Consider the following 24873-nt stretch of genomic DNA (forward strand, 5'->3'; position numbering starts at 1 on the left):
TTTTTCATAAATAGTGCATCCTGGCTCGAAAAATGGGTAAACTTATACTGGGTGTACAACATTTCGCATCTGTTAATGAGTTCGAAATGACAAGGGCTTGACTAACTTTTCATTTTTAAAGGGTCGGAAAAGAGCTTAAAATATATCCCCCGTTTTATTATCTTTTACGAGTCAAAAGGGAAAAATACTCAGCAATATTTTCATATGAGTTTTACGAGTCGAGAAAAGAGCTGAAACGTGACTTGGCATCATCATCGAACATCCATCACCTGTCGCTGCGAAAAAAGGTAAAGTGCATTATCCAATTCTTGAGGAAAAATAGGTCAAAACATTTACAAAACCTAATATTTCATGAAAAACTAAATAAAAGGGAGGAAAAGTAAATATTTTTTACCATTTACTATTTTACCTTGCCGTGAAAGACTTTTTACCCACTTTTGCCCTAATTGTTCCGGAGCAGATTGTAGGAGATCCAGGAGGTCATTCATCGAGCTGCTAGTTACAGGTAAGAGCCAAAGCCCTAAGCTTCATTTTCATACCATTTATTCTTGTTTTTAACCATTTTTTGGATTTTTGAGGGAGGATTTGTCAAAAGTTTTTCGCCCTCAGTTGGTGCGACTTATGGGCATGGAATCACACTGGCTGAGGGTAATTAAAACGGCCTATCGCACCGTCGACACAACTATTTTTAAAACAGGCACGTTGGTGCCATGAATAGGGAAAAAACCAATTTCCCCTCAAAACCACCATTGGAATTTGAAATTTATGGGCCAAAAATGATTATTGACTTAAATCTATGGTTTTTGCAGGAAAGAATCGTCGAAAATGGTAGACTGGAAAGAACGTGAGCATGAATATGTGGACACTCAGGCACTGAATGATCTAACTTTCCTGAATGCTTTGAGGGAATGTGGGCTCCTCAAAATTCTTTCTCACACCAGGGATGCGGGCCCAAGCTAAGTTACTTTAGTACATGATCAGTCTCTGGGACATAAATCGGGAAATATTCATCATTAGTGACCAGGAGCTAGAGTTAGCAACTTCAGACATATATTTCATCACAGGATTGTCCTAGAGAGGGGAACCAGTCGAATTATACAGGCCACAACCAATTGGGGCAAGCATATCCATGTTGCTTGTCGAACATTTCCTTGAAGCCCTTAAATCCAAGAGTGGCAAGATTGTGATTGTCACCATCCGAGATCTGACACTGAGAGTGTTGTTGTTGACTATTAACAGAGTGGTGGGGTCCTAGGCAGTGCATGAGACTAACAAGTCGAAATTCCTATATGCTGGCAACTGCACAGCATCGACAATATTCAATTGGGTGGAAGCCATGAGGATCAACATAAAGCGCCAGCTGACAAAATCTAAGGTGGGGAATCTGAAGCAATTTTGCTTTGGATCCGTACTAGTGACCTTTTTCTTGGAAAGGGTGCCGTTGTTCCAGTACCAATTGACTGAGGTAGATCTTCCCATGCCACGTGACCCGAAAATTGCCTGCTGGAGTCGTTTGATTCCTAGGATCACTAGGGGCCAACACATGTCGTACAGGCCTGCCTTCTTTTCATGGCTACGATGACAACTGATCATCATGGAGGATTGGCCATACAGTGGCACCGACTTTTGTGGAGATCCGGACATGCCACTACTAGATGGAGAGGATTTTGACGATGAAGGTAAAAAATCAATTTTTTAATTTGTGATTTTTTAATTGTTTTTGATATATATGTGTTTATAACATTTCTCTTTGTTAATGCAGATTTTGGACTAGAGCGTCCTGCTGGGATGTCCCCAATAGCTAGGTGCGTCACCCACCAGTTCGATGTTGTCGCTTCTTATCAGGAGGGGAGTGAAAATGAGGAGGCGATCGCGAGGAACCTTGAGGGGTTGACTTGTGATATCCTAAAGTATGCTCAGGTGGGAGACATTCCTCGCCAGTACCAGAGACACACAGTGGGAGTATCAGATCGGATCCGTCGATTGCTAACTCGTGTTGCATGAGCCGTGTCATGCTACCATGATCACCATGCTGATTAGTTCCTAGGTCCAACATTTTACATTTTTGAGGCCTACGTGCCACGGATATATGAGGCCTGTGAGCCGCTGATGTTATTTTGGACACACATATTATTTTTTGGGGTTTTGATGTATCAAACATTATCACCATATATATATATATATATATATATATATATATATATATATATATATATATGTTGTATTTTCTTGCTTACTATGGTAGAAATGATTTGTTTTATCTTTTCACATGTTTCGTAAATGTTTATCCAACACATAATTAGCTAATGCATCTGTCAATGTATTCATGTGTCTAGGAATATGATGATATGTAATGTAATTAAAATGCCTTTCTAGTAGACGAATACAGAGATACATTCTCGATATCTGAGGGTTTCTAACAGAATATTACCCGTTGAGTTGAAGGATGACAAGTTGTGAATCTAGGTTGACAACCAAGTCTCGAATGTCAAGAGCAATGGCTTCTGACAACAGTTCGATGACCACACTGTATTCAACAATTTTGTTAGTTGTGTGACCTAAACAAATACCTTGAAGATCAATCAACTCACCGTGAGGGTCATAATAGCCCACGTCGCGGATGATAGATTCCGGGTACTACGACAAGCACCATCAGTGAAACCAACATGGGGAGTCACAAATATCTGCAAAGCAGGGAAAACATAGTAAATAGGAAAGTTGTTTGAAAAAATAACACACCAAACCACACTGCACAACAATGATTGACACACTAATGTACACAAGTAACCATGCAAGGTGACCTAAGCATAGTACTTCTTGAGAGAGTCCATGTTGGGACTCTGGTAATTGATCAACATATTTGAACATTGGAGTTTTACCTTTGACATGACAAGTAAGCATCGACTCGGCCAAATAATAGAGTAGAACTCATATAAGGCATTGCCCTCATTCCCCCTGGGCGATGGAGGGTTACGAGTCAGATGACAACCCCATTGAAATAATGGGCTATCGTGAAACTTAGGGAGGGAGAAAAAACCCAAATCCATGAAGGGATAAAGGTGCCATCAGTTGAAAGATCTTGACAATGGTAGGAGAAACTGACATGTCAATAGGCGGCTGAGAAGAAAACTTCTCAAAACACATATACATGACCATCGGACTAGGTAGGAATGAGGAATGAGGATGAGTATCGTTCCATGGCAGTTCCTCGAGATACATTACTTCCATGATACTTTCATCAGCAAGAAAAGTCTTGGCTAAGGGATTAGAAGATGCCAAAGCACCAAGACATGGGGATTGAGAATACATATCAAGAGAAGTCTTCGAAACAGGAGAATCAAAGGATGCAAAACTTGAGGCCGAAACAATCTCCATGTAATTGATTTCGGTAGGACTAAGTGGCATAACCTCACCCTAGGTATCAACAAGATCTGGTGAAGGTATGACCCAAGGGTCAAATTTGACCGAGATCATGTTGACAGAGGCAACATGAGGATGTGGGAGAAGAAAAATTCCCATTAAGGAAGAATATTTAAAAAGACCCACCCCCACACTCTCATAGGGAGCACCAGTTGGCTTGATGTATGGAACATTTCCATCCAAGGAGGAAGAGGTAAATAAGGACATTTGGTCGACAATGAAAATATTCCCTTGATGGGGAAAACGAATCACATGGAATAGGTAGGAGGCTACAACATGCATAGCATGGGTCTAGCTCCGGCCGAGTAGAAGATTATAATTGAGATTAACATCAACAATCTCTACATCGACTTGTATTGTCTTTCCCTCAAGAGTAATGGCAAGGTTAGGTAAGACACCGAAGGGTCGCAAATCACACCCATCGAGATCTTCCAAAGTGTTCAGGGATTGGTTCAAAGCAGGAGAACCAATGGCCTTCCAGCATGCGATTGACATAATGTAGGTGGAAGAACCTTCATCGATGACAGTCCTGTGGGTGGTATTCTCATTGATGATTACTTGAATGAGAAAGGCAATCTGATGAGGCAAGCACAGAACATGGTTCTCTAGATCAATACATATCAAATTGGAATCGGTAGGATCAATACCTCCAATAGCTGACAACAAAGATTTCCATTGTGATGGGTAGCTTTGGAGCACCTCGAGTGCCGACATAGCTGACGGCGCCTAAGCCAAAGCCTCAACAATATGATAGTTCTTATTGGCTCGAGCATTGGGATTGTATGAGGATTTCCTTAGCACACCTCGAGAGGGTGGCCGTATAGCGGAATCAGGGTTAGGGCACTCGATATGAAGAGGGTTAGAACTTGGGACATAAGAAGAAGGGGTGACCTCTTTCTCATTCCCAGCTGTCAGAGTAGGATTTTGGTAATCTTTTGATCTAGTAGCCACATTAATAGGCGTACTCATCATGAACACTTGAGATCCTGAGGAAGCAGATGATTGAGGTTGGTCTACCATTTGGGTTTGCTGAGACGAAAATGGCTCTTTTAGGACAGTTGGGGTCCCTTTGAGAAAGCGACTAACTTCAAATCATCGGGGACAATCCTTGGTATAGTGATCCTCCTCATAAATGAGGCACAGATACTTAGGCTTCCGTTGTGAAGAATCACCAACAGACGATTTAGGAGGACCCCATTTTGGGGCATTGGCTTTACCCTTGCCTTTGCCTTTCTTCTTACCTTTCGAGGATTTATCCGTTGTGGTAGACTGGACAGAATGGACCTCTAAGGCTTTACTAGGGCTAGGTGGATTCTAGGAGGAACTATTGGAAGTAGTGTTTGAGACCGACTTCTATTTGGAAGAATATTTAGCAAGGTTTTTGGACACTGAACCAATGACTCCATCAACAGGGCATGTAGCCTGCGACTTCGATGTCGTGGGATCAGATGATGGCTGCAGATCATAGGGTAACAACTCATACAAAGTTCCAGACTGAGAGTAAACTAGATCTAAGTACTGGGCATGAGCAATGGTTTGTTCTTTAGTAACGCACCCACCCATAGCTATATCACAAGAAATTGGAGCCATAAATGACTTAGTGAACCATTCAGTGAGCAACTAATAAACAATCTTAAATTTGATTAGGCGACATCTTCATCTCCATTCATGGATGTGATCGGAGATGTGTGTCGTAGTATCTTGCTTAAGCGATGTGAGAAAATAGGTGCCAGTTTCATAGAAAATCGGCAACTAGAAATGAGTGAGGAAAGCCATGGCTAAAGAGTTAAAGTCATGGTAAGTACTTCGAGGAAGCTCGATGTACCACTTGGCTGTAGCACCTGTGAGGGCTCATTAGAAAAGACGGAGATGAATAGAATCGTCAACGTAAGAATTCGAAGAGCACTAGAGGTGATATGTCATCACGTGGTCTTGAGGAAATTCTTTTGCTTTCCCATCGAACTTAGGACAATCACTCAGAATCTTGGACAGAAATGGAGGCCAGTATGGCGAATGAAGGATTGGATCATTCGTAAGGCGAGACACATCTGGCAACTCTAGTGTGGCCAAGAATGGCAATTGAGTATTAAAAGGCATTGGAGGTTTGTAAGCAAGTCCAATTGGAGGAGCCCATCCCTGTTGGTAATGATGTTGGCCCCATAGTGGGGGATTTTGACCATATGGCATTTGATTCTACCCCCATTGGGGGTTACCTTGGCCATAGGGAGGATTTTGGCCTTGAATACCTTGGAACTGTCTAGTCATAGGTTGCTGATAAGCAACATACGAGTTAAGAGGCTGTTGAGCTTGTTGACCTTGGACATATGGGTATCGTACTTGTTGTCCCTGAACATATGGGTGGTGAACTTGTTTCCCCTGAATAAGAGGATTTTGGACCTGGTGCCCTTGGGCATAAGGATTTTACACTTGTTGCCTTTGGACATAGGGATTATGTACCTACTGCCCTTGGCCAAAAGGATTCTGGACTTGTTGACTTAGGACATTAGGATTCTATACCTGCTGCCCTTGGCCAAAAGGATTTAGAACCTGTTGACTTAGGACATTAGGATTTTGGGCCTACTGCTACAGGACTTAACCCCGGCCTTGCCCTTTCAAGGGTTGACCCTACTGATATGTATATAAGGGTTGTCGTTGCCCGGGTTGGTTCTGCTGCTACAAGGGTTGGCCTTGCAGCTGCAAAAGTTGTCCCTGGGGCTACAAAGGTTGGCCCTGCGAAGACATAGGCTGGGAGGTTTGCAGAGCATACTGCATCTGCTGCTACACGGTTTGCTGCAACTGTTGCGAGGGTTGCCCCTGCGGTTGTTGCAGTTGACCTTGCTGCGAGATCATCTGCCCTTGCTATTGCGTGGATGGCCCTTGCTGCAACAAAGGTTTCTCTTGTTGCTACGGAGGCTGTCCTTGTTGTTGCAAGGGTACTTGAATAGTGCCCGGAAAATTTCTGAACTGAATCTGGCCATAGCCACCCTAGAAAGTGGATGAGCCAGGTTGAACGTACTGCCTAGACTGAAGGGCGTAAGGCGGATTAACCATTCCTTGAGAACCATATGGAACGTAAGGAGTTTGGTATTGAACCTGAGCCTCATAAGGCTGCTGATACTGGAAATTGCTTGACCCAAATGGACCAACGAGATTTTGAACTTGTTGGTACTGGACATTGCTCGATCCAGCAGGACCAACAAGGTTTTGAATAATGCCAGAAGAAGGTTGGTTCATACCAAGCATGTGATCCTGTGAGCTACTCACATTGGTGGTGACTGACACCATAGAAACATTCAGATTCTTCCCCCAGGTGGTGGCATAACTTGGTCACTGACCGGAGGGATTGAGGAGATGACAGAGATCACTGGCTAAACCGGGCGGGTAACTGGGATGGATGATACAAGAGGGTTCAGAATAGTGGGTTGCACCGGGACTAAGGTATCGGCCTGTTGGGAGGTCAACTTCGCAATGAACGGACTTGTAGTGGGCATGGCGCCAAATGCCCAAACAGGGTTATGGTAAAGTGATGAGGCACTAGGTGTACCTGAAACCAATTGTGCCAAGGATACATATTTAGGCGGCAATTCCCACTGCACACTGATGGGAATGCTCCCTGAATAGGGGAAACCTTTAGGAGGAAAAGGATGTTCTTCCTCCTCGATAGTGTGTGGAGTATAAACTTCTGACTTGTTCAGAGAGGTGACTAGAGCATCGCCTTCGAGTTCCATATCTGGGAACAAACGACGACGAACAACTGAAGAGGTACAAGGGGATAATTCCAAAGGAACACCCGGCTGATCGTACAGATTTTATGGATGTTGTGGTCATATCACAACAGGGTTGAACAAAGGATTCGAAGGATAGATAACTAGTCCAAGTTGATCGTCAGTGGTCGACGAACTCTCAGGAGTTTAAACGAGATTGTCTGGAGATTCCGGGCGAAAATCAGCAGATGACCCAGTATCTAAAGTAGGTGGAGGACGAGATGACAATGGTTGAATGCTCAGAACAATTCCAAGTTCAACACCTTGGTCCTCAAGTGACTCTGGTAATTCAGGAAACGACTCCTCAGGAAATATTTTAGATAGAGGAGAGGAAGAGGAACTAGGTGAACTAGATGGTTCAGCCACGATGACCTTGTCTTAGTTAATAGAAAAAGAGAGAGATAAACTTCAAGGCTTTAAAAAGTTCTTTAAGGGAAACTCACAATTTGGTCTAGAAAATACTAACAGGATGTTATAAGATCGTGGGAAATCAATTTATTAAGATGCGTAAATAGACTGGTGCTCTTTCATGTTTTAAGAGTCGAGAAAGAAACAAATATGACTCTATCGATTTTGATTGGAAACGAGCTCGAAAGGACAAGTGATCGAATGATATTTTAAGTTTAATGAATCAAAAAGATCAAATGATTTCTCTGGATGATCTAGGTAAAAATGATTACCAGGCAACTGTGAACTATAGAATACCTATCGGAGAACTGAGAAGTATGAGCAAGCAATCTCCCCGAATGTTGTGTTCAGTGTATCACGTTTGCAAGGCAGCCGACTCGACTTCCTATGGATAAAGGATTGCAGCCTAGAGGGGTCTCCCCTTCTATACTTGACGGTACAGGGAGAACAAATCTGTACTAGCAATGTCTAGTGCCAAAGCTAACGAAAGCTGCTAGGTTTAAAGACGTCGGAACACGTCTCTAGCCTAGACTTTCTAGATGTGATCGTTAGATTTCAAATGCGCCTTAGGTTAATTGAGCTCATTTTAAAGTTTATCTTGAGTTATGTCTCAGTTTTCAGGCCTTGGTGATGTGACTCTAAAAACCCTAAATGCAACTAAATGAGACAAGACCCTTTCAATTCGATGAATTGTCTACACTAGAGAGGGTAGAAAACATACAATCAAATGCAAACAACCAAGCAACTGAAAGCAAAATGATCTTTCACTACATCACTTTTTGATAAAATAAACTAATGAAAAATACATTCCAATTCCTAATTTCCTGACAAGCACATTTCTATTAGTCCTTTCAAAAGCAAAGAAAGTTCTCTTTCTTTTCAAATGCCAATGCAATCCTAGTCTTCAATGATGGCAACTACCATAGCATACTGATGCAGCAAACTACAATTTTATACTTTTCATGAAACGAAGAAATGAATTTTTCTGATACAACACTTCAATGAAAAAGTTTTTGAGAAAATTATCTCTTCAAGCAAATGAGAACACGAAAAGAGAATCTCCTTCAAACTAATGAAACACCGACTTTACCAAAAACAAGACAAGCAATGTGATCCATGCCGGAAAAGAAACGTTTAGACAAGCAAACAAAAACTTTTCAAACTTGTGTAATGGAGGTCAAAGTCGTAGCAGGACTGCAAACGAAATGCAAGGAGTAAATGAACCAATAACTCGACTCACTGAGTTCACAATTAGCGAAATGGATGACAATCTAGATGCCCTAGTGCCACTAACCATCCAATGACCCAACAAATCAAGCTGAAAGATGACAAATCAACAATCCAACAAACCAAATGAAAAGCAGCTTTCTAGTCAGGGAGAAGACGATCTAAAAGGCTTACAGGGTCAAAATCATGAAAGAAAAACACACTGACCAAGATTTGGGGCAAACACTAATCTTCACTTACAGGCATCGGCGCGACTGCCTAACTGACAACAAGCGCCAGAAGGGGGTTAGCGCGACTATTTCTTAGCATATCACGCTGATCGGCGTGACTGTCAGCAAATTAAGTGCGCTGAGCGAGGAAGCCAAGAAAAAAAAGAATTTATTAAAGTTTGGACCAGACTTGCTACTATGAATTTCAAACTCAAACTAGTAAGCAAAGGAAAACAAACAGAACCAAAGGGAAAAAGTGGAACTAGAAAAGTTCACACAAAACCATGAAATCCCAAACAAACAAACAGAAGGATTGGTTCCCCAGTATGGTCACCAATTTGTGGTGAAGTAAAATTATGAGTGCGGACACAAATAATTCCTCTAGCCCGATAATGGGTCTAGCCACAACCGATACATTCTATGGAAGATTTCCTTATGTTAGAACCAATTAAGAGGGCCTACCTCTTAGTACGCTTATCCCGTTTGATGATGACCTTGCTTGCTCGCTCCAACTATCTCTCGTTTCCTTCTTCAAACACCTGAAACAAGTAAACAACAACAAACAACAACCGTGATAATAGACAAATTGTAATTCAACCTACTTAACAAATCAAGAAACATTAAGCCATAAACATGTAAGATGATACGTTATGTAGGAAATCAATCGATAGTTGCATATATATTAAATCAAGAAGAGATTACAACCATTGTCTTGACGTTGTTTTTCTCCTCTAACAAAACTAGGTTCCCACACACTTCAGTTAACATTCCATGATGGCCTCAACAATGATAGTTTTAAGGCTCTTCCCTTTAGGCTTCACACTAAACCAAATTCACGCTTCTCCCTCACACAACTAGAGAGCTACAACTATGAATAGCTTGTTGTTTACTTCAAACTTAATTAGTGCTAGCACAACACTACAACACTAGCACTAGCTTGTGCTTGGGAAAAATGAAGGTTTTTATAGCATGAAAGGATGGGAGATGGATCATCTTCTCATGGGATAAGGTCTTATATCTTGAGGTAGTTCCATCCTTATAGGGGAAAGGAGCCCAAATTGACATCCTCGACCCCATCCGGCCAAACCATTTACTAGACTTCCGTTACGAAGCTTCTAGAGCTGGAAGCTTTGAATCCTTATTTAAAAAACTTTCTATAAGAGGATTGACGCGACTGAACAAAGATCAGTCACTTCGGTCGGTGCTAGGGACAACGTTAATCCCTCCATATCTGTGCGAGGAGGACAAAGGTCATTAGCGCCAATCTTGTAAACTAGGAAAAACAAAATATTTTGGGGAAATGGTGCAAAAGGGAATTGTTTTTCTCATGAAGAGGGACATAATAAGTTTCTTCATGAAGGGAAAGCATGTAGGGTTCAATGTAGAGGTGCTCCAGGATCAAGGAACGAGGAGTACAGGGACAGTAAAAAAATGTTGTGTAACACCCCCCACCCCAGATAGCTAATAGGGTGACCCCACCCTAGGTTGACAGATCAATAAACCAAGGGATCCAAGAAGCTTTGTTTCTTATTTCAACTGGGGAAACCACAATAATTAACCAACATTCTTCTACAAAACTCATTGCTTTTCTCCTTGCAATCGAAATTCCTCTCAAATTCCAATTCATTATTTCCTTATCGACACAGGGGAGGGCTAGAGGCACATACCAGGTTTTACAGGCGAAGGCTGAATGCTAGTCGACGCCCCCAACTCTCGGTGCTTGCCAACTCTTACTGTACGTTCAACCTCCACTTGCTACATGCAAATGCCCATAAACCTTACCACCTTTTCCTTTAATTCTCTCCCATCTACCTGTCCTCACTCCCAAGGTACCTGCCACTTTCGTTTCTCCACTGGTCGCCTCCCTTTTCTTCCCGTGTGGGTCTTGAACTAAGCACCCACTTACCTTCCATTTAATGTCTGTCATCATTGCCTTCCCACTTCTGGCTGCTCCTGTCGTCTTGTATTTCCTGGTTCTCCACGTATGTTTGCCAGTGCCCCTACCATCTGTCATGCCTCTCTTACCTCTACCCGTCATTGCCCACCACACCCTGATCAGGGGATTTTTATTTTTATTTTTATATTTTAATGTCATACAAAAATTTAATTTTTTTATATAATACATATTTAAAATTTAAGATTTCACATTTGTGTTGTACATTCACCTGAAGGGAAAATTATAATTTTCCATGGAAATATTATCTAAAATTTTCCAAAATATTAATGTTCCATCTACCTCCATCAAAGATACATAGAGCGCTTCATGTCTTCGAATTGAATTTGTTTAGGTTTTATTTATTTAAACGTAGCTTTAGGTTTTGACTTCACGATTTTAAAAATATTATATATTTTATTATGTTAGATTTATAAAAAAATAGGTTAAATAAAATTAACATATATTGAGTCAGCTTGTATGACTCTTTTTGTGTTAATGGTAAACTCTTTTGTTAATGCTTATGGTGTATATTAACCACATTTATTAATGTGGTTGTGATAGTATATATTATAATATAAGAAATTTTATTTTATGTTAAAACTAATAATAGTATATTAATCCAAAATTAATAAATTTAATATTAACATTAAAATATATTAATTTTAATGTTAATATTAATTTTTGTTTATATTAATATCATTTCATCATTTAATTTAATATTAATAATAATATTCTTTTAATATTAATATTAAATTTAATAAGGCATTTACATTACATTATAACAAAAATTCTAATAAGATTTGGAATTTTAAAATGTTTAATTGTAGATAATTCAGTTTTTTTTTATAAAGGCTCGATCGAGCCACATAGCTCGATTGAGCCATAACGCTCGATTGAGCTCCTGTTAAACATGTAAATGGATCGATCAAGGGTTTACACAACCCTCGATCAAGCCTCTTTATGTCTTAAAATGAGCAATTTCAGCCCCCCTTCTGCAAAATTTCCTGCAACTCCATTTTGTACCGTAGCAGACTTAGGGCTAAATATGTCCTCAAGTGGTGAAGTTGACCACGTTGGATTCATGAAGGAATTATCTATCCAATGGCATATGAGTTTGACATTTTTGAATTCATAAGATATTTTTCATGTAATTTCTTTTAAACATGATGCTTGAAATTTTTTCTAACCATTTTAAAGAGGTTGAATAAAAATAAATATCATAAAATATACACAATGAAGAAATTTCAAAAAATAGCCCCACGGGGTAGGCGAGTTGGTAATCGCACTGCGGTGTAGTTCGTCTGTAAAGTGGACTCCGTATTTGAGGTCACGAGTTCAAATCCCCGGACTTACCTAGAGCTGTGTTATAGCGGGCAGGCACAGTTCCCAGGGGTTATAGTGGTGGTGGCCATAATTGACCCCGTGTTACGCGAGTTGCGAGGTTGTCCCAGTTGTCGATTCCCCTGTCAACAAAAAAAAGAAAAATGTTCAAAAAATACTATTATCTTCGTTTACAAGTCCTCTTCAAAAGGGTATTTTTGGTTTTTCAATATAGTTAAATAGTTGAAAAAAACCTTAGGTGAACACATGTCTTCAAAATGCAATTGAAATATTACTTTTCCAACTTCGAAAAATAATAAAAATATTTTTTTTGCATAAAAAAATAATTTTTTAATATGAAAACCTTAGTTCTATGTGTGTAGATCATGCTGATATACATATTTTTTTTAAATTAGTAATGATAAACTAATTTATGCTACGTGAACACATGCATACCTCTTAAGATGTGTGAAAATTTGCAAGGACAAGCATTTCATTTAATGGAAAATTGACATAATATATGACACTAAATATTTTTGCAAAAAATATCATTAGGACAACTACATAATTCTTCATAATTTGTCCTTTTACTCATAATCAAAATTCACAGTTCTTATATGAATTTTGAGGGCTTCAATTCGATAAAAGAGGAAAAGCTTGAAATTTCATCGCCACATTTGGCCCAAACCTGTAACCCATCTTCATGCTTTCACCCTTGATTAGATGAAATAAACGTTGATGTCACAATACTATGGGTGATTACCATGGTAATGGCTCCTAGTTTTTATTTTCCATAGGTATGATTTCCATACGTGACTATTATTCACCTGACCTATGTATGTACGCAACTATTCTTCTCAAGGGTCGCGTATACTTTTCAATCTTCACAATTTCTATGTATTTTGAAACTAAACTGCCAATTCTCTCTCATATCTTTTGTAATTCCTGTGCTATAATACTTGTACCATCAATCATGTCATTTTCAATAGTTATAATCAAGTTGGTATCAAGGACATATTTGAAAAGTAGGTTTCCATCAAGGACAACACATTAGCCATAATGTGTTTTTTGGAAAAAGTGCTTCAAGTTCAACAATGGATAATACCATGTATTACTTTTTTATTAAAATATTATAAATATTCTTTTTATTTGTGAAGAAGTGATACAAAAACGACATGTGTCACGAGCATGGAAGGAATTACACATCTCCCTAATGTTGAGCAACACACTATTGAAATATTTTAACTATAAGAACTTTCTTATCTTCAATTGGTTTACTCACACATATATACTTTCAATATATATATATATATATATATATATATATATATATATATATATATATATATACGTATTTGATATTTTGCTGATCAAAGACTTCTATTAAATTGTCAAAAGGTTACAGAGTGCTTGTCCATAAATTGGTGTTCTTCTGACCTCACTTCAATTGAATTTGTTGGCCAAAAAAACAACACAAAAACTATTTCCAAAATGCCAAAACCTTCTTGGAATTGAGAACTGGAAAGACCACTGTGCCCAAAAAACCCTACGATATATACATAACCCACAAACATCAGTGAACAGGAGGACCAAGATCATTACCTGAAGGCTCTGGATGCTCGAGTTCCCCATGGATGAGAAATTCTGCATGTGGCAGGTGCCCCTCAATATGCTCCATGCATTCAACTAGTCTCCTTTAGCCTCTTCGGAGTGATGATAGTCGATCTTACATATTCCATTGATTGCGTTGAAGATCATTCATGAAGTTAATTATTTCATTGTGATCCTCGTGCCTATCATGATTCAACTTCTCGAGGAGTGCAGTGACTTGTCGCAATTGTGCTTCCAAGGTGTCAAGGGAGGTGGGAAGAAGAACATGGCCAGGTGACTGATTAAGATATGCGACATCACCTCATCAAGCTCTACATCCTGGATGTCTCCTCCCTCCACTACCACATCTTCTCTTCTATGCTCTGCCCCCTACCCTTGTGGTCCTATCCCTCTCCTCACTCTACCCCTATGCCTAATCATCTTCCCCACCCCTCTAGTTTGTTGTTCCCAACTTCAAGCCTCCTTTGTTGCACCAAGAGCCCAAGAGTCCGCTAACACCCAACGACCAACTATGACATTCCCAGGTTTCGAGGGCCGCTTTGCTTTAGTAGGCAACCATCTCTAGCAAGGGTTGTTACCACCAGCCCCAACAAGTTGGATCCTATACCAAAGATCCCATTTTCCAGCCCAATTTTGTGAGAATCCTCTCCCATAAGCAACCCTTGAACAAAGATGCTCCACTAGAAGGAATTTGGGAGCACCACACCAGCTATCTCTCCCGCCGCTATCAATTGACTGAACTAAATGATCTTGGAAACCCAATCTAAGCTCTCACATGAAAGTCACTGACCTTGAATTCCAAACAAATGCGACTAACCCACAAACTTCATGACAATAGGCTTAGTACGCTTGAAAGGCCCAACTTGGTTTAGCCAGAAATTGTAAGGCCTAGAGGCTAGCCTGACTATTAATCACCTCCTTCCAAACACAATATACAATCACACTATAGAGATGGAGAAATATGTTTTATGGACTTTCATGGATGACTAGAGACAAGCATCGGAACAGTATCTTCACTCTCATAAACTAATTATGCAATCTCCTCACACTCTCCTTGCTAAGCCCGTCACAATGGAGTTTCCAGCTACAATCCTCTCCAGGGTCTCAGATTAGACTTTGACAACCTCTTGTAGAGTGCCAAGAACAATCTCACTTACAAACATCACTTGTATCCCTGAAAGCCACAATCAAAGAAGTTTGCACAGGTTGGTGGTCTGCACAAACGCATGCCCATACTCGCTAACAACTTCCCTCCACCTGCCCTCGTACATATAGATTTAACACTAGCCATCTTGAAACATCCATACTGTGGTCGCATGCATCACAAATTCCATTTGTACCTTGATTCAGTTCTCGAGGAGGATACGAGGCGTGCCTTCGTGCCCCTCATAATGCCCTTCATCCACTCCCATTAGGGTGATATTCAAATATTTTATTTAAGGTAGACATTAAAATATTGTATTTATGATTCACATTAAAATATTTTTTTGCAAATAATACCTTTTCCAAAACTCCATGTACAGAAAACTAATCGTGAGTGGCATAAAAACTCTCTCCCTCTCAATTTATATATATATATATATATATAGATAGATATATTTAAAATGAATACTAAAATATTTTATTTATGATTTCATTGAAATATTTTTTTTTCACTTTCATTTTTTAACTCTATATTAAGCATGAAAGAAATCATATGTTCCCTAATATTGTGAGTGGAATAAAAAATCTCTCCCTCTCAATATATATATATATATATATATATATATATATATAAAATGAATACTAAAATATTTTATTTATGATTTCATTGAAATATTTTTTTTTCACTTTCATTTTTTAACTCTATATTAAGCATGAAAGGAATTATATGTTCCCTAATATTGTGCTATAAAAAAATGCTAAAACATATAGATATATGCATTTGCTATTAATATAAACATATATTGTGCCTTTGTATTGGCAAGAAAACTTGTTTCATGAAAATTGAAATTTTATAAGTTAATATACATGTAACCTATTCAACATATATTGTGCTTTTGTATTGGCAAGAAAACTTGTTTCATGAAAAATGAAATTTTGTAAGTTAATATACATGTAGCCAATTCAAACAACCAAGAATGAGAATTGAAATTCTGTAAGTTAATATGGAGTGACCGATTCATACAGCCAAGCACATTTTAGGAGACAAAAAGAACATTGTATTATTCGTTCAATATAAGTAATAGTTATAAGCATCTCAAAAGAAATAACAAATAGACAACCCATTTTCCTTCCTACGTAATTGCCAAACCATAATGATCAACCCAAAACATACATATTGTAGAAATCTAGTTGTCTCTGAGCTGTATGTAGTTAATCCGAAATCAATATCCTCAACCATACTTTTACAAACCTGGAGCCAGCAAACCATTTTCTCACAAAATAACTACTACTCGACAAGATTCAGGAAACAATGAACTCTCTTGTGGAAACTACAGGAGGGACTAAAAGCATTTCCTGTGAACAATTGATGGGCCACATTCGTCATATTCTGCTCGTGTTACCCACATCTGTACAAACCAACAATGAAATTAGTCACAAACATGCTTGTATTTGATGAATCAATGAACCAAATATGAAATAATCAGAATGATGTTATTTGATGTTAGAACCTTAGTATCGGTTAATATAAACAACAAAAGTTATAGTTCCTTAGCCAGAGATATCTTCGAGTAGAGTTGGGTCCAACTGGTATGAGAATGAAATTGCTAAGGTTAGGGTTTCATTTTTTCTATTAGACTAGTTCCACTGTCTAAATTAATAAAATCAAAGAATACTTGTAGCCAAAGGCATTGGTTCATGACTAGCATCAAGCCATTCACATAGGTTCTATTATCAGTTTGGAGTCTGGACTACCTTCTTACATTTTTTATGTCAATCAAGTTATACCAGAGTTGGATACATCAACTTGTTCTCAATCGAACATTCTAGCTCAGACCATTTAGGACTAACTCTTTGCCATGCTCAAGTAAGACCTGGTAAGGTCTTTTTGGGACATGACTTAGCAGGCTGGCCTTTTAGGACCGGAGCTCTACTAAGGGCTGAGCTTCTATGATTGAAGCTCTACTTATATAAAACCTTTCAGGACCTAAAGTTCTACTTACATAGGACCTTTCAGGACCTTTCTTTTGGCAAAGGGAAGTTTATTTTTGGAAAGCTCAGGAAAGACCCTTTAAGACCAACCTGGTATAGTCCTTCTAAGACCAGAGCTCTGCTTAGATAAGACCTTTCGGGGGTTTTCTTTTTGCAAAGGGAGTTTCAAGGAGATGAGGCACAGTGCAAGTCCTTGGTGATAATTGGTGGAAAAACTATAGGTCAGACCTGACACAAGAGTCTAAGGAAGTCTGTGCTTTGTGATGCAGCTCCTCAAGTATGTTTCTTAAGGAACTTAAAAATGTGTGGTTGTAAATTTCTTCCCCTATCAGAAACAATACCTGGGAGGTGTTTTCAGATCTCAAAACAATAACATACTTTTTATAAGCATGAAGGATACTAATGAAAATAATTGGCAATTAAATAAAGCCTATTTTCTGGAGTCTCATGATCCATTATTCCAAATATTTAAGCTATAGGTTATAGTTCAAGTGTTGAAATATGGTTGAGTTGATATTTCTGATTTCAAGAATGTGGTGGGCAGGACTACCTGTTGGAATGTGCTGAGAGAAGCCAGGATGGAGCCTCCAATCCAGACACTGTATTTTCTCTCTGGAGGAGCAACCACCTTGATCCTCATGCTACTTGGAGCAAGTGCTGTGATCTCTTTGTTCATCCGATCAGCCATGCCTGGAAACATAGTGGATCCCCCACTCAAAACTATGTTACCATACAAGTCCTTTCGGATATCCACATCACATTTCATGATAGAGCTGTAAGTAGTTTCATGTACCCCCGGAGCTTCCATCCCAATGTGAGCAGGCTGGAATAAAATCTCTGGACACCTAAATCTTTCAGAGCCAATTGTAATCACTTGGCCATCTGGAAGCTCATAAGTCTTTTCCAATGCAGTAGAGGTCTTTTCCAGTTCCAGCTCCTTTTCATAATCCATTGCAACATATCCCAATTTTTCCTTTATGTCTCGAACTATTTCTCGTTCTGCTGTTGTAGTGAAGGAGTAACCTCTCTCAGTCAGGATATTGCATAGTGCATTAGTTAAGTCTCTACCTGCAAGGTCCACTCTATAGATTGCATGTGGGAGGGCATAGCCTTCATAGATGGGAACAACATGAGTGACACCATCTCCTGAATCTAGAACAATACCTGAAAATAGAATTTGGAATTCAAATATTTAAACATACTCTTTGTTTTGAAAAACCAAAATAAGTATCAATCTTAACATCACTCGTATCAATCTCATACCATTCACCAATACAAACACACATCATCAGCTTTTGTGAAAAATTAGATGATGATCACACTGAAGGTTTCTTTTAGCCATAAAATTAGTATAGAAAAGAGGAAATTTTCAAATGATTGAAGTTTGAAGTTTTCAGGAAAAGGAGAAACAAATAAAAAATTAGGATCTAAGAGTACCCTTGAATTGGATTCGAGCACACTTTTGTAGATTAATTACTGGGCTAATTTAATATGCAGGAAAATAAAAGGAAATGGTATATAGGCTGCAAACCTGTAGTTCTTCCACTGGCATAAAGAGAGAGCACAGCTTGAATAGCAATATACATAGCAGGAGTGTTAAAGACTTCAAACATGATTTGAGTCATCCTCTCTCTGTTTGCCTTGGGATTCAGAGGGGGCTCTGTTAGCAAAACTGGATGATCCTCAGGAGCAACACGGAGCTCGTTGTTGAAAGTGTGGTGCCAGATTTTCTCCATGTCATCCCAGTTGTTAACGATACCATGCTCGACTGGGTATTTCAAGGTGAGAATACCCCTCTTGGACTGTGCTTCGTCACCAACATATGCATCCTTCTGTCCCATGCCAACCATGACACCAGTGTGCCTCGGACGACCAACCAGGCTAGGGAAAACTGCTCTCGGAGCATCATCACCTGCAAATCCAGCCTTCAAAAACCAAACCCATACCAAGCTTAGTGCCGGAAGAATGGAATTTTCTTTATTTCTTGACATAAATGATGATACTAACAATACACAAAAACAAACCGAAATCTGTTTTCAAGTATGTTTCTCAGACAAAAAGTTCAAGAACTAACGCACATAGAAGAATAAATCATATAATCATACATAAGTGGGCCAAGGCATGACGCCCTGCTACATAAAAATAACCCAATCTTAGCTGAAAACTAGATCAGATAAGATGCAATTTTCAAACAAGAAATTTCAATAACTCTGGAAAATTATTAGACTCTGCTCTGTTGATCATGACGACCAGAGCTCCTCTGCATATATTCGTCTTGAAAATATTATTCACATTGAGCATTGCTTTAAGATCATTCCCAAAGTTTTTATTCTGATGATGGTTGGTAGACACCTACGGACCTCATAACTTTCTTAAAGTTTATCTCAGACAATTTTTTGTCAATTGATGTTCACATTGCAAATTGTTTTTCAGTCTTGACCAATAATGGCACCAACAACTTGTATTATTCAGGATTTTGCAGATAAATGCTTTCTATATCTGGCTGGCTTCTGACCAAGTTTGGGATTCAGTCAAAACTTTAGGAATCAATACTTAATAAGTTCCAAACCAAGATTATAAAAATTTTACCAATTTAAACTCCTTAGCATGGGATAAATACAACTGGAAGAAATTAAAACCTGGTTCAGGCATTTTAGTCATTAAAACTGCCACTAGATATGGGAACCTAAGGTGACAGCCCCACCAGCTTTTCACCCTCAGATTGTAGGAATGCATGACGGTGGCTAGAGGCAGTGGGATGGCAATAGATTTTGGAGCTCTGTTACAGTAACTTTAGAGGCTTGATGTGATTTATAACCTGGCATGTCCTTATGTGGTGATTTATTTCTTATCTTCTTCTTCTTAGGGGATACCTCTTGTTCCAATTGTCTTTGTGTATATGCTTAAGTCAGAGAGATTTACAGTCATTAATGGCTCCTAAGTGGTTCAGATGTTACTACTAATTTTGTAAATTTCTTTTGCTACTTAATACAAAATATCAGTGAGTAGCAGATTTTTTGGAATATATTCAACAGTTATGGAAAAACATATGTTCTTTAAGGATGGAAAATAATACCATTCTTAGCCAAAATCAATACAAAGACCTATCCACTATGCATACCCTTTTTTACTGTCAGTTTCAAGTAAAGATTACAGAGTGTATTGGATTGTCTCAGTAAGAATTCTCTAGGTACAGTGACACAGTCCGATGTCCCGGCTCAGTAATATATATATATATATATATATATATATATAATGAAAATATTATTACATTAGATTATGTATACAATGATCTAAGGGAGACACTTATGGTTTGCTGGGAAAAGCATCCATCTTTTAGGGCTGAGGTCCTAAGAACAAATATCAAAGCTTCCTAATATATCAAACATAAGCAAATACCTACAAACAAAATTTCATTAGATATGTGTGTGCTTATGCATACCTTGACAGTCCCAGATCCATTGTCACACACAACTGCTTGAACTTCATCTCCATCTTCCATGACTATGTTGGGTATAGATAGCTCACAACAAGATGCTGCCAACACACTCAACTGTAAAAATTCTGTCTAGTATATACTCTATTCCTGTAAGAAATAAAAATCTGTTCATACCTCAAGATTTGAAGACCCAATTCAGAAATCAGAAACTTGTCAGCTGAAGATATATGTTGCCAAAACGGATTGAAGACCCAATTCAGAAATCAAAAACTTATCAGCTGAAGATATATGTTTCAGATAACAATTTCTGTGCATATATAAACTGCTGCCAATTCATGCTACTATAAGTACAATGATGGGATGCATGAATAAGCATCAAACTCTCATAAAAAGAACATGCTGTCAAAGGAGACCATAGAGCAACCGAAAGGCCTTGAACAAATAAAGGAAGATTCTCACCAAAATCTAAAGTTGACGGGCGGTGTCAAAGCGTTCAGAGGATGCAATCTAAAGATGCTGGTTTTTTTTTCAGCCCATGTAGAGGGTATTTCTACCCTTCGGATTTGGCTACAATAGTCTCCAATAGGTGGAGGGTGCAAATACCATTCAAAATAAAAGTAGATGCTCTGGTATTTGATTTATTCGATGTGCGCAGGATAAAATTCCCACCACCTTTTTCCATATGTTGGAATGGATGGTTTTTTGTTTTTAATAAAAAATTTCAAATATGCTGACTGTCATAAAGAAGACGTTGAAGTAGATGGTTGGTTTTTGCTTTTAACTTAACAAAAAGTATTAATTAGGTTGAATATAGATGGTGACACATTCCTTGAATTACAACCCAACAAAATAAGATTTATATCATTTTAGAGAATGCTTTAGATAAATTATACTACTTTAGAGAATGTTTTAGCTAAATTATACTTTAGAGAATATAGATGGTTAGATTTATTTGAAACTTAATAATGGGGCTTTACAAGGTAATTTATTTTAAGATGTTTTGGTTTAGAAACAATTAAGTCTGGATTTCTTTTCTGGTATTAAGTTTATTTAATAAATTTTAGTAATTATTGTATTTATAAATTATTTAATTAGATGTTTTTGTTCATTTTATTTAATCATTGAGAGTCTTTTGCAATGCGATTTATTAGATATTTTTTTCATTAATTGAGTAAAATAAGTGATAAATCTATGAACATATATATAAATATTAGTTGCAACTCTTTAACTTCTCATGATTTTTGAATAGTTCACTTAGCATTCATTGCATTGGGCGATGTTTATAGGGGTGAAGAAGTGAGATTGAAACTAGCAAAATGAATCACACTTGGTTTGGGAAGTCATTCCCATCCCAAGACTCATAGGGTGAAGAAGTGAGATTGGAACTAGCAAATTGAATCACACTTAGTTTGCGAAGTCATTCCCATCCCAAGACTCATTTGGCTCATGCACACTTAATTGTGGATTTTACTTATGCAAGACAACATATTAGATATAGTTTTTGAAATTAACTTTGTAGGATAAGTCAATAATTTACCACCATATCCATGAGTATTATTTGTAATTAATCAATTTCTCATGATTTTAACTATGTAGGATAAGTCAATAATTTACCACCATATCCATGAGTATTATTTGTAATTGATCAATTTCTCATGATTTTTCAAGAGTCATGTTAACACTCATTACATTGGGTGATGATAATAGGGATGAATAAGTGGGATTGAAACTAGAGAAATGAAACACATATCATCAATCAACACCTTCGAGGCTTGCATCCAATTACTAGGACTGGCATGGTACCTTATCAAATATTTAGTCAGAGCTCCCCTTGCTCATTTTTTAAAGCAATCAAGAGCTACATACTAGATATCATTTTGGGGATTAATTATGTAAAATAAGTCATTAATGTATTACCATGTTTATGAGTATTAGTAGTAACTACCCAATTTATCATGATTTTTGAATAATCCACTTAACACTCATTGCATTAGGTGATGGATTACAAGGGTGAAGAAGTGGGATTGAAACTAGCAAAATGAATAAAATGGCATCAATTATGTATTACCGTGTTCATGGGTATTAGTTGTAACTACCCAATTTCTCATGCTTTTTTACCATGATCATGAGTATTAGTAGTAACTACCCAATTTCTCATATATTTTTACCATGTTCATGAGTATTAATAGCAACTACCCAATTTCTCGTGATTTTTTAATAATCCACTTAGCCCTCACTGCATTCGGAGATGACTTACAAAGGTGAAGAAGTGGAGTTGAAACTAGCAAAATGAACCAAATAGCATAAATTATTAACTCTAGAGCTTGGACTTCCCAAGATGTCACCCATCCCATGACTCCTATAGTTCAAGTGTATTTAACTATGGAGTTTTTTCATATTCAAACCTACTTAACTCATCACCCCATTTACAAAACCTTAACACTTATTGTCACTTAAAAACTATTTAGTTAGAATTTCCTTCACTCATTTCATTAAGAATCAAGAGACTTCATATTGCAACATATTAAATATCACTTTTAGAAATAATTGCTTAGAATAATTTATTAATCTCTAAATATATCAATAAATATTGTTTTTAATTAATCAATTTCTTTTAAATTTTTAATATTTCACCTAATACTAATTACATTATATAATATTTATGAAAAAAAAATCAATATATACTAATATAAAAAATAAATTAATTTTATAACCTGATTAATATTTTTTAAATATTTATATAGTTAAAATATATTATTGACATAAATAAATATAAGCAAGTAGTTATCCTCTAATCAATTAGTTCAAGTTAATTTATGAGATCATATTTTCCAATAAAAATATATAGATTAATATCCATTACAATTATGTTGATGGTAAGAAATCTTATACTTAAATTTTTGTAATTACAATTATGTTGATGGTAAGAAATCTTATACTTAAATTTTTGTAAATCTAATTTGATTTTTTTTCAAAATAAATTGGTTTTTTTGGAGTTAAATAAATATCATCAATCAAAATATTTAAATAAAGTTATCAAATTATGTTGATAGTAAGAAATATTTTACTTAAATCTTTGTAAATCTAATTTATTTATTTTTTAAAGTTAAATAAATATAGTCAATTAAAAGATTGAAATAAAATATAATAAGTAAATAAATTTAATTTTATTAATTTTTTTTAATAAAAATTAAAATTTTTGATATAATAGCTAGTGGTAATTAGCTTGTTTAATTTTTTCTCCGCTGGGACTTTATTCTTGTAGAAATGTTAGTTTATGTAGCAAAAATTTGAACAAATTGAAAATCTCGAAAAATATTTTTTTATAAAAAAATAAAATAAATAAATATATTGATATTGAAGTGAATAATCAAAACGATTATAATGAAATTTTTAAACGTGCCCAAATCCAAACTTACAAATTTACTAATTACCATACAATAAAATGTGAAATTCATTCTAAATAATTTATATCATTAAAAATTAAAATAAAAGACAAAATAATATCTTTTTAAAATAAAACCGTACAAAATGAAAATGAAACTTAATCAAATTTAAATATAAAACATATAAATATAAAACCATAAAGTGATGTTAATAAAATAACCCAATTAACTAAATAATTACCATTAATTTTACATTCCGTTATTTATCTAATTATTAGAAGTCCGCAACAAAGATTTCTTTCATATATTTTGTAGTTGAAACGTGTGAAAATACCATTCTAAAAGTGGTTAAATATAACCAAATCAATGAAAAGAAAAAAATTCGAGATTACGTCTTAGTTTTAAAGCACATATAAGGACCAATGTGACATTATTAAAATAATGTGACAAAATTCCAAGAGTGCTCATAAAGATAAGGACAACCGGACTCACTTGAAAATTAACCTATCTACGTCCAAACAAGAACGGAATTTTTTCTCAAACCCCCTTTTTTTCATAAAATTATTCCATATATGTATACGCAATGAATATTATAAAATGAGGAAAGTTCTCCATGGGGTGATTGGACGATAACTTGGCCCAGTGGGATCAATGCCATCACCGTAGGTTAGATGTTATGGGTATTAAATCACTGGGTAGCATGGCTATTTTGAGCATGCAAATGTATGTAAGTTATTATTGTCCTAGGCTTGTTAGCTATCACTATTCTGTAATTGGGATGGGGAGGGAGAAAGTCATGGTTTGGGTAGGAGAATGTTTGTTTAGGCATTAAGGTGCCTCTGTGGACAAGAAACTCGCATGGTTTAATAGTGGAAGGTAACTCTGGGTTGAGGCATTGCTCTGGAGCTCGTGTCCTAGTTCTTGCACCTGTGTTGGAGTTGAGAAGCCTCACCAGGCCCTTCTGCATGCTGCACCTTGGGTATGTTACCTTAGAGCTCTCTAAAATTTTGTATGAATG

The 24873-nt window shown here is 37.1% G+C and overlaps 1 protein-coding gene across 1 annotated transcript; it reads right to left on the bottom strand.

The window, feature by feature from the left end:
- Nucleotides 1–16073: 16073 nt before the first annotated feature.
- Nucleotides 16074–20980, bottom strand: LOC149181791 (actin-like). The gene is made up of 5 exons (XM_089416698.1): nucleotides 20644–20980; nucleotides 20473–20567; nucleotides 18562–18955; nucleotides 17581–18194; nucleotides 16074–16447 (listed from the first exon to the last, which is right to left on the bottom strand). The coding sequence occupies exons 2-5, from the start codon at nucleotides 20530–20532 to the stop codon at nucleotides 16382–16384; spliced, it is 1134 nt and encodes a 377-aa protein (XP_089272824.1). The 5' UTR covers nucleotides 20533–20567; nucleotides 20644–20980; the 3' UTR covers nucleotides 16074–16381.
- Between the last annotated feature and the right edge of the window lie 3893 nt (nucleotides 20981–24873).

Source organism: Pinus tabuliformis, chromosome 3_2 (assembly GCF_031772625.1).
Source record: "Pinus tabuliformis cultivar Carrire ecotype Pingquan chromosome 3_2, CPIR1, whole genome shotgun sequence".
Taxonomy (NCBI): Eukaryota; Viridiplantae; Streptophyta; class Pinopsida; order Pinales; family Pinaceae; genus Pinus; species Pinus tabuliformis.